The sequence below is a fragment of the Thamnophis sirtalis genome, unplaced genomic scaffold, assembly GCF_051295495.1.
Source record: "Thamnophis sirtalis isolate CommonGarterSnake01/CBP01778 unplaced genomic scaffold, rThaSir2_p1.2 scaffold_13, whole genome shotgun sequence".
Lineage (NCBI taxonomy): Eukaryota > Metazoa > Chordata > Lepidosauria > Squamata > Natricidae > Thamnophis > Thamnophis sirtalis.
In genome coordinates this window covers 11,969,935-11,981,101 of record NW_028261393.1, presented here as the reverse complement: position 1 = coordinate 11,981,101, position 11,167 = coordinate 11,969,935, and the positions used below count along the sequence as shown (strand labels likewise).

Here is an 11,167-nt window from a genome sequence, read left to right as displayed (position 1 = left end):
CTGCAAGGCGTCGGCTCCACCACTGGTGACAGTCACCTTTGGAACCGCGGGGTGGAGCGCGCGCTGGTTTGGCCGGCAGCCTCCCGTCAGGCCAGGCCCTCTCTAGTAGCGGACGGACGGAGCCCTCTTCCTCCGGGGCCTGCTGGATTTCCCAAGCGCCCCGCTCGCCCGTTTTTGCTGTGTCGGCCCTCTCAGCCTCTTGGGTGGGGGAACAACAATTTCCTTGGCTTGGTGGGCCGTGGGCCTTCATTTGCCTAACCTAGCCTCCCCCCCTTCTTATTTTAGCCATGTCGCTTGAGGGAATTCATTGGAGAAAACAAGTATATTTGAAAGCTGCTTTCCAAGAGTCGGACAGGACTAAATAGAAAACATCAACATTTGAGGTTTTGGACAGAACTGAATTCTTTATTGGCCAAGTGTGATTGGACATACAAGGAATTTGTCTTTGGTGCATAAGCTCTCAGTGTACATAAATATAAAATACATTCATCAAGAATCATAAGATACAACCCTTAGTGAAAGTCATGGATTGCAAATAAGGAATCAAATTATACTAGGAAACAAAACAATATCAAGTTTAAAGATACATGGAACAGTCATTAGTGGGAAGAGAGATGTATTTTTTCAGAGTATAAGACGCACCTTTCCCACCCCAAAAGAGAGTGAATATGTGAGTGCCTCTTATACACTGAATGTAGCCCTACCCACCCACCCGTCCCAACTCTTTGGCTTCTGTTTCCCAGCAATTTACCTCTTTGCAGCAAACAGGGCTTGAGAGGCTTCAACAGACTATAGAAATCCCTGCAGCCTGTAACAGCTGATGATCAGAGAAATGGAAAGTGAGATGCTGTTTGTCCCACAAGGCAAATTGCTGGGAGGCAGATTTTTCCCCCCTTGTGCTAATCAGGCTGTTTGCGGCAAGGAGGTAAGTTAACAGCTATAAATGCCTATAGAATGTTCAAATTATTAGACTTATTTTTTAAAGACGGCTTTATTATTATTCTAGACAACTTAACAAATTTTATTTTAAAATAAATGATTGATCTGAAGAGGCCCCGTCTGTTGTTTTAAAAAGTGCTATTCTTTTAAATAGCAGAAAATAACTATATTCCCAGAAAGCACATCAATTTTAACAGTATCTGTACAAGTATAGTCTGAAATATAACACTACAAGCAGTGTATATTGTCTGTACGGTTTGCTGTTTGTTGCAAGGAGGAAAATTGCTGGGAGGCTGAGGTAGACATTTTCCCCTTGTTTCCTCCCCAAAAGCTAGGTACGTCTTATACTTCGGAGTGTCTTATACTCCGAAAAATACGATAGGTAAGAGAGGTAGGTAAGAGATAAAGAAGAAATTGAACAACTATTTGTCTGAAATGGTGTAATACTAATCACTAAGTAATTCTGTTGAAATACTAAATTGCAAACTTGTAGCGTGAGATCTTGTGGCCGCTGCAGAGTGACTGTTTTTCCCCCCTCCCTCTTCTCTGGCACTAATCCTTATTAAAAGAGTGAAGTTTCTAATCCCAAATGTCTCAAACCCAAGATTACAGCCACTTCTTAAATTCACATAGTATTGAGGCTCCTTAATAGATTGGGCGTTCCAGTGAGACGGTTGCTGCTTAAAACGAATTGCCAGTATGTTCATTCCTTGTGAAAAATTATACGTATTACTGGGGGTTTTTGAGATCATTTAGTCCAGCCTCCTGCCAAATCAGTCCTTCAGAGCTCATTCATTCCTAATCAATATCCTCCTTCTGTTTTCTTAAACTAATGATAAGAAATGTTCAGTGACTAGGGAATTCTGGGAACTGAAGTTCAACACATCTTAAACTTGCTAAGGTTGAGAAACATGGATTAAGGAAAAAAAAGTGTTACTTCTGGACTACATTCTCTCATCCCAACCCCAAAAATGGTATTGGAGTACCTCCTTATGAAAAGAATATGATTGCATTTAGTATATTCAACTCAATATATAGCACATGTATTTTGGTTACATCAAAATCACCACTCCTCAATTTTTTTTAAAGTAATCACCTGAACCAACAAACATCATACAATTTTGAAAGTGCCAGATGTCTGATGTGGAAAATGTTTGACGCTGGAAAATGTATTTCACTGAAAGTTTTCCAGACTTGATCTCAAAAAGTATTACTGTATTTGTTTCGGAGTATAAGACACATCTTGTATAAGACACACCTTTTCCCCCATAAAAGAGGGTGAAAATTTGGGTGCGTGTTATATATACCCCACCCACCGGCCCCAACCCTTTGGCCTCTGTTTCCCAGCAATTTACCTCTTTGTAGCAAACAGGACTTGAGAGGCTTCAACAGACTATAGAAATCCCTGCAGCCTGTAACAGCTGATGATCAGAGAAATGGAAAGTGAAACGCTGTTTGTCCCCCCAGGGAAAAGGGTGGCATATAAATAAACTTTAAATCTAAATCTAAATCCACGAGGCAAATCGCTGGCAGATTTTTTTCCCCTTGTGCTAATCAGGCTGTTTGCGGCAAGGAGGTAAGTCAACAACTATAAATGCCTATAGAATGTTCAAATTATTAGACTTATTTTTTAAAGAATGCTTTATTATTATTCTAGACAACTTTTATTTTTAAAAATAAATGCTTGATCTGAAGAGGCCCGTGCTATTGTTTTAAAAAGTGCTATTCTTTTAAATAGCAGAGAATAACTATAGTTCCAGAAAGCACATCAATTTTAACAGCATCTGTACAAGTGTAGTCTGAAATATAACACTACAAACAATGTATATTGTCTGTACTGTTTGTTGCAAGGAGGCAAATTGCTGAGAGACAGCGGCAGATATTTTCCCCTTGTTTTCCTCCCCAAAATCTAGGTCTGTCTTATACTTCGGAGGGTCTTATACTCTGAAAAATACGGGTAATTTTATTAAGTAAACCTGTATTTCCCCAGGGCAGGGTTGCTTAACATTTATTATTTCTTGGATGTAATGCTCTGTTAAAAAAAATCAAATATCAATTTTTTAATAAAATGAAATATAAATGTTAACTGTTTCACTGCTTTGAGGGATTTTCTTTGAAATGTTACAGTCATTATAGTTTTACTTGGCAGTAACTTTTACTGTACACAGTTGCATGTGTGCAGATGTGCGCAAATTATTTGGATTAGTTGCAATGAACATTAACTGATTAGGAACAAGAAACAATTTCCATTCAGAAGAAGCAAAATAAGACTTAGAGAAGGCAGGATTGAACCAGAACTGGTTTTATGTGCATAGATTATAGGCAACAATGTGATTCTTGATAAAAAGGACCACAATGTAACTGTTGAGTAGCAATCCCTGGCCAAAAGGTTGACAAAAGTTTAAATAAGGTGGCGGGAAGCAGTCTTCTTTAACCTAATGACAGCCAGTCTGGATAATAAAACTTTCATCTTGAACTCTATGTTGATCACATGCTTTTCTTCTTGCTCTCAAAAATATTTGGAGCGTTTGTTGATATTTGATTTTGTCCGAATGCCTGGCTCTTTTTTAGGTGCAGGATAATTCTCGCTATTTTGCTCATAGCCACAAGCTTTGCAATGGGAAACTCCCTTCACTGGCTAGGAAGTCAGTCGTATCCATCACCCTCCCTCTTTTCTTTGGAGCAAATAACATAGAAATGCCCCAATTCATTATTTGCCTAGTTAGGAAATGATATTTGATACCAGATCAGAGGTATCAAAACCAAGATTTGTGGACTTCAACTCCCAGAATGTCCACAAGTCTTAAAAGTTGCCAAGTTTGGGGACCTCTGTGGATGGATACGTGGTCTTCATTCATTCATTCTTCAACTTTGACAACTTTGAAGCAAACAGCTGGTTGGGACTTCTTGTTAAACGCTCTACCTCAAACTGACCCCTATCAAACGGAGGAGTGGAGGGGCGAGACTTGACCCCAGCACGTGGGACCCTTTTACACGGCTGAGTAACTTGCAAACTCATTCGTGCAGGCAGCTTATCACAAAGGGAAAAACCCTTTTTTATAGCTTCTTCCGGGATGGCACAGATGGCACGGCCCCAGCAGAGGGCCCGCGTCGCAGACTGCAATTCCCAGCATTCAGCGGAAACGGGACTCCGGCCTCGCACTGCATCCTGGGACCTGTAGTTCTTATAGCTGCTTCTCAGGCTGAGGCGCAAAGGAGATTCCCTTCCTAATTTAAGGCTGTTGTAAAAGACTTCTCTGGCCACAGTTCATGGGGAGGGCAATAGTACTCCGCGTCGTAAAGCACAGGCGGAATCCGAATTTTTTTCTTTCTACAGACATTCCAGCAAGATCCTCTGACTTCCCTGTCCCCTCCCCCCCCCTCGCCTAGGCAAGCGACCATTACGCCCGTCTCAATCGTTCCCCATGCCTTGAAGGGCCGATCGGGCTGGAAGGCGGCCGCGGTGCCCGACGGGAAACCGAGTTTTCCCTCTTTCGCCGCCTCAGCCGGACTGCAGAGGGCCAAGCCAACGCCAGGACTCTTTCTCCCACAATCCGCCTCCCACGTCAGAAGGGCGTTTCCGGCCCGCGGCGCCCGACGGGAACGGCGGTCCCGGAGTCTCGCCCCCTCCTCTTTCTCTCAGGGCACAGCTGCCCGGCGCGGGACTCGCACTCCCAGGCTGCCTCGCGCCGCGGGCTGGAGGCGCTGGTGGAGGATTGTTATTGTGGTGGCCCGGCCCCCTCAGACTCCTCTCAGTGTTTAAAGATGGCGGCGGCGGCGGCTGCTGCGGCGGCGGGAGGAGGCGGAGGGGGCTCCTCCTCCGCCTCGTCGTCCTGGGCCTCGGTGCCGCGGGGCCGCTTTCCGGGACGGCCCGGCGGGTGCCGCGCGCGGGGAGCCGGGGCCGGCAGCCGCGCGCGGGTCTCGCTGCTGGCGCCGCAGCTGCTGCTCTGGGCCGCCTCCGGAGAGGGCGAGCGGGCCGCGGCGGCGGCGGCGGGAACGACGGCGGCCGACACCACCCTGGGGAGCCTGCTGGGCCTCAGCCGGAGCTGGCGCCGCCTGCAGACTCTGCTGGGGGACAGCAGCGAGGACGAGCCGGTGAGATTCCCGCGGCGGCGGTGGCAGAGGCGGCGCGGCCCTTTTTGACAAGGAGGGCGGCCCTTGGCGCCAGCGAGCCCGCTCCCTTCCCAGCCAGGCGCAGCGGCCCGTCCACGCGGCGGGTTGACCTTTCTGTCTCTTTAAACACCCTCCCCCCCCGGCTCTCTCCTGCCCCCCCCCCGAAAATCGGGCGTCTCCAACCGGTGCTCGGCTGGGCGGGGGAGGTTCCCGCGGGGCCGACGGCTGCTCGCCATCCCGGCGTCCGGGCAGGGAGTGTCGTGGCAGCCTTTCCCTTCCTGGATCTCGGGGGTGGGTGGGGTGGGGGAGGGACGGAGCCGGTTCTGAGCCGGGCCCGCGTCTCCTGCACGTGGATTGCGGCGGCTTTTTGGCTCAGAGGAGCGGCCTTGGGGAGGAGGAGGAGGGAGAGGAGAGAGTGGAAGAGGAGGAGGAGGAGGGAGAGGAGAGAGTGGAAGAGGAGGAGGAGGGAGAGGAGAGAGTGGAAGAGGAGGAGGAGGAGGAGGAGGGAGAGGAGAGAGTGGAAGAGGAGGAGGAGGAGAAGGGAGAGGAGAGAGTGGAAGAGGAGGAGGAGGAGGGAGAGGGCAGAGTGGAAGAGGAGGTGGAAGTGGAGGAGGTGGAAGTGGAAGAGGTGGTGGAAGTGGAAGAGGAGGAGGTGGAAGTGGAAGAGGAGGAGGAAGAAGAGAAGGAGGAAGAGGAGGCCCGTGGGTGGGTGAGTTTCCAGCTGATTGGCGCTGCTTGCTTCCCCCAGGGGCTCCAGAAGTGACTTCTGCTGGCTGCTTTAAATGCTTCCGAAATGGGTTTTGATAGCCCCCCCTCCCCAGGGGCGCTTTCCAAGGAAAACCCAGCTCTGGGAATTGCAGCTGAGCTGCCAGGAAGCAATCCTGGAACGGGTGGCCCAGGTTGCTTAACCAAGCCCTGCTCCTCCCTTTGTGCCCCCTTTGGCATGGCAGTGTGCAACTAGTTCAGGTGTGATGGGGTAGCCATGGTGAACAGATGCTGTCCTCCTTGGAGGGAAAACCGTGGAGGAGGGGTTTGCTTCCAGCCCTTGTTGTTTGCAGAGGCAGCTGTTCTCCCTTTTTGCTCCTAAGGTGCTCTTTTAATAGGAAGGTGGCTCTTTGGGAGAGAGGGAGGAGGGCCTGTTTCTGGTTAGTTGGGGGGTGTGGTGCGGTTCAGACATATGCTGCCTTTGTTTCTTCCTGGATCCTCCAGAGTTAACTCTTTGAACAGTCACCTGCCGCTGAGGCTTCCTCCTCCATCCTCCTGTATCCTGATCCTTGGAGGAAGCAACTTAACCGGAGAGGTCCTTCCCTACAGCTTCTTACAAAACAGCTTGGCAAATCCTTGCAGGATTCTAAGGGAATTGCAGGATTCTAAGGGGATCCCTTGATTCCTGCAGGGGCTGGAGGTTTCTCTGAAGAAAGCCCTTGCTTGCTTCCAGGAACTTCAAAAAGTTACTTGGGAACATCCAGGAAACTGGAAATGTCTAGGAAGTGCCAGGAACAGGCTGGACGGTGGCTTGACTTTCATATATTTGTGGCAGCTCCTTGGGTATGAATTTCATTTCCATCATCTTAATCCAGAACGACATGGAGAAAAAAACATGTAGCCGAAGCTGAGGTTAGCTTTAGGTGAAGAGATATCCTTTCCCCTGGCAGAGATTATTGATAGGGAAGAGCTTTCTATCATGAGTCCCACTTACAGACTGCAGTCATCCAGTCGATATACAGTATGCAGTTTCCCCTACTTCGTCTTGATTGGCATTGGCCCTGAATATTTACAACTTATCTTTTCCCCCCTTGGAAGCAACACATCAAATAGGCCTTTACAAGCTATTTTTGTATTTGGGGCAGTTTGCTGTTGCTGATTGGAAAATGATGGATGATTCCTGACCAGGTTTCAAAAGTCGGGCGACATCAAGCACCTAGTCTTCTAGAACAGTGTTTTTCAACCTTGGCAACTTGAAGATGTCCGGACTTCAGCTCCCAGAATTCCCCAGCCAGCATTCGCTGGCTGGGGAATTCTGGGAGTTGAAGTCCGGACATCTTCAAGTTGCCAAGGTTGAAAAACACTGTAGAAGACTCGTAAGGGCATCAATCCTAACAGAAAGTCTATGTGGCTTTTGAAACAAGGCCACCAATAAAAAGATTTGAGAATTGTTTGTAATGGATCACTGCTTCCTAAGGTGGAATGCTTTACGTCTTAGGACAGACAGTGGTCTCAGGGCAGGCCTAACATGGCAAAGCAAAGCAGATGCCTAGTCAGAGCTCTTGTGAGGGTGATGTTGTCATGAAGGTTTTTCTTCCTCCTTTGACTCTGTCATTTGGGTGTAACTTGACGGTTGGCCTGGTCCTTAGTGACATCACTTAGCTTGCATGAGAAAGGCTGTGAGGGTTGGGCCCTTAAGCCCTATTCTTATTCCTTCGTACTTGACATCTTGTTGACAGCACAGAAGAGAGCTTGGGTTTGTGAAGTGACATTTTAGGTTGATCATGTGAGGTAGGCAGAAGAGACTACAAGGCTTTGTATTCCCCATCAAAACTGATGAAAATTTATCTCAGTTGTGGTGAATTTGAACGTAAGTTTCTGCCTCGCAGAAGAAAGGGGCTATAAGATGTATCTGGTTTGCTGCTGGGCATAATACAGCAGCCAACCCAATGGATATGAAAAGCTTGCAAACAGAATGCAAGGGTGCTAGTTTTTTTTTTTTTAAAGAACTGCATGATCTTTGATTTTGGAGTCTAATATGCACCTATCAGAATTTGTGATAATTTGCAGCCAATCTTCTGTTGGTGCCATAGTGCCCTTTATGCTCCAATTGATAACTGTTCACAATATCTAGTGTTTAGTACATTCCACAGCTATAATTGTGCAAACAAGTATATTTTTCTGAATAGTCACGAATCTTGTGTGTCGCTTCAACAAATTCACTATTTCAATAGGAAGAAAAGTGTTTCTCTACTTTTTCCTTTTCTATTAATTTCTCCCTCGCTTTTTTTTTTTAGTTTGTCCTTTCCTTGCCAATGGCTCTTACCATCCTTGCTTAGTGTAAACAAGTACTGTATGTAGAACTTGGGAACTGAAAGATTCCATTGTTCTTTGTCTCTGTTCATCTATGCAGTTTTTGCGCTACAGACCAAGCAGGCCTTCATTAATAATGGTATATACATTTTCCTTACAAGTTACATTTTCCATTACAACCAATTGCCTGACAATTATGCATTTCATGCCACCTGATTCAATACATTCTAAGATAAAATTCTAATCCCTGGGAAATATATTTTACTATATGTCCCCAAACTATAGCCTTTTCATAACTCCAGATCCGCGCCCCTTGTGATATAGCAGGGGTCTCCAACCTTACAACTTTAGTTCTGGCAGACTTCAACTCCCAGAATTCCCCACCCAGCTTGCTGGAGGGTGAAATCCACCAGGCTTAATGTTGCTAAGGTTGGAGACCCCTGCAATATAGGAACTGCATGGACACTCCATATCCTTAAGTATCCCTAACAAGTTTAAAACCAGGAAAGGGGGGAAAAATCTATATCAACTTAAAAAAAAAAAAAAAAAACCTCTTAGCTCTGACCTTGTGCTTTATCGTCATGCCATTCATTGCATCTTTTTAAAAAAATAAATAAATTCTGATTATAGTTCCCAACTATCAAAATGTTGTCCCCTCCAGAATTAAAACCCTCAAAAATGGCTTGAAGGCATCCTGTGTGAATGACATGGATCATAGAATACACCTCGGAATTCATTGCAATGGGCAGATTAAACAGAAAGCAAGTTTGAAAGCTTGCAGAGCTAGTAAGGAAGAGTCATAGTGTTTGGGCTACAGTCCTCAACATACAACAGTTCATTTAGTGACTGTTTGAGGCTACAGTGGTACTGAAAAAAGTGAGTTACAGTCATTTTTCACCCTTATGACCATTGTATTCTCCCCATGGTCATGTGATCAACATTCAGATGCTTGGCAACTTGACTCACATTTATGACGGTTGCAGTGTGTGTCACGTGATCCCCTACTGTGACTTTCTGACAAGCAAAGTCAATGGGGAAGCCAGAATTGCTTGACATCCGTGTTACTAATTTAGCAACTGAAGTGACTCACTTAACAACTTTTGCAGGAAAGGTTGTAAAATGTAACAAAATTCACTTAACGGTCTCGCTTAGCAGCAGAAATCTTGGGCTCAATTGTGGTCGTAAGTCAAGGACTACCTGTAGAGAACCTATATCAGTGGTGGTGAACCAAGTGCCCAAACCACAACGCACATGCATGTGTATGCGTGTGCACACCAGAAACCCGAAGACCAGCTGGCCGGCACGCACATGTCTGTGTTTTGACCGTTTTTCGGACTGTTTTCAGATTGTTTTTCAGGCCATTTTGAGGCCGTTTTCCAGCGCTCTGGCACCCTCGGAGACCAATTCGCCGGCCTCCATGTGCACTCTGGAAACCAGAAGAATAGCTGGCAACTATTAATAGCAATAGCAGTTAGACTTATATACCACTTCATAGGGCTTTAAGCCCTCTTTAAGCGGTTTACAGAGTTAGCATATTGCCCCCACAGTCTGGGTCCTCATTTCACCCACCTCGGAAGGATGGAAGGCTGAGTCAACCTTGAGCCGGTGAGATTTGAACTGCTGAACTGCAGATAGCAGTCAGCTGAAGTGGCCTGCAGTACTGCACTCTAACCACTGCGCCACCTCAGCTCTTCTTAATTCTTTTCTTTATTACTAAGATCTTTATTTCTCTCCCCATGCCACCTCAAAACATATCCATTAAGGTGTAACCTCCTAGCTCTTCATGAAATATGCTGCTGGTGATATAGTACTACTGGTAGCAGCAACGGAACCTCCAAGCAACTTGCTTGTACCATCCCGCTTCTCCTGGAAATGCATGAGCATCTGTTCTGCGGAATGTGTCAGGACCCAGAGGTAGTCCACCCGCATTTTCTATTTCCTCAGGGCAGTTACGTACGGGTGGCAAAGGGTATCTCTCATAAAGAGCTTTCCTTATTTTGCAGAACACGGGAATAAGAACAGTTGTAGGATGTGCTAGTAGTGACGGTTGAACAAGACTCAAACCAAATGAACTTCCAGGCAATAATTTTAATCCATCCAGCATGGATGAGAGTCTCTCTCGGGCTCTCATTGCTTGGATATAAAAGAGACTCACCTGGTCTCTTTTATATACATTTCACTTCATGCTTCTTTGTCTCTTAGAACTTTCGCCTTTGCTGGAACTGTAGAATTTTTGCAGGATGAAATATGTATAATGTACACACACCCATATTTAAATTGTTGGAAACATCATAAATTATACTTGGTGTGTGTATGTATCTACAGTTATAGCAAAGGCAAAGTGTGTGTGTGTACGTGTACACACACACAAACACACAATTTATTGCTGCATCTCATCTATGCATGCTTGCAGGGGAAGAACCCCCAAGCAAAGGTATCCCAACTCACATTCGTTTCAGCTAATAACGTTTTATGTGCTGGTTGCTTGGGGAGAATCATTTACTGTCCTCTGACATCCAGGTGAATGGCTACCTCAGTCTAGCAAACGTTGATTGAAATAAAATTTGCCCAACATGTTTAGTCACACTTGTAATTCTCAACTCACAACCGTTGTTTCGTGACTGTTCAAACCGGAGTGGAAAAAAGTGACTTATGACTGGTTTTCTCAACAGCCGTTGCAACCTCCCCATGCTCAACAGATCGAAACTCAGGTGCTTGGCAACTGGCATGTACTTAGGATGGTTGCCGTGTCCTGGGATCATGTGATCCCCTTTTGCGACCTTCAGTCAGCACGTTGCTAACTGAACAACTGTAGCGATTCACTTTTAACAACTGTAGCGATTCACTTAACGACTGTGGCAAGAGATGTCATAAAACGAGACAAAACAATTGTCTTGGTCAGCAATGGAAACGTTGGGCTCAGTTGTGGTTGTAAGCAGAGGCCGAGTCAACTGTGGAACTCGAAAATGAGTTGGACTTCGGCTCTCAGAATTGATATTATCCAGTATGTGTAATATCAGTATTTCAGGAAGAGAATGTGCTTGCTATCAGTTCTTCTTATGACTGGCTTCAGAAACCTTTGTGCATATGAGTTTGA

The 11,167-nt window shown here is 46.0% G+C and overlaps 1 protein-coding gene across 1 annotated transcript in view; it reads left to right on the top strand.

Annotated features, from left to right (window-relative positions):
- Window positions 1-4,703: 4,703 nt before the first annotated feature.
- Window positions 4,704-11,167, top strand: part of KMT2B (lysine methyltransferase 2B) — an 81,007-nt gene continuing 74,543 nt past the window's right edge. The window contains 1 exon segment of the mRNA XM_087727497.1: window positions 4,704-5,034. Within this exon segment, the coding sequence (XP_087583623.1) occupies window positions 4,705-5,034 (330 nt within the window). The 5' untranslated portion in view covers window position 4,704.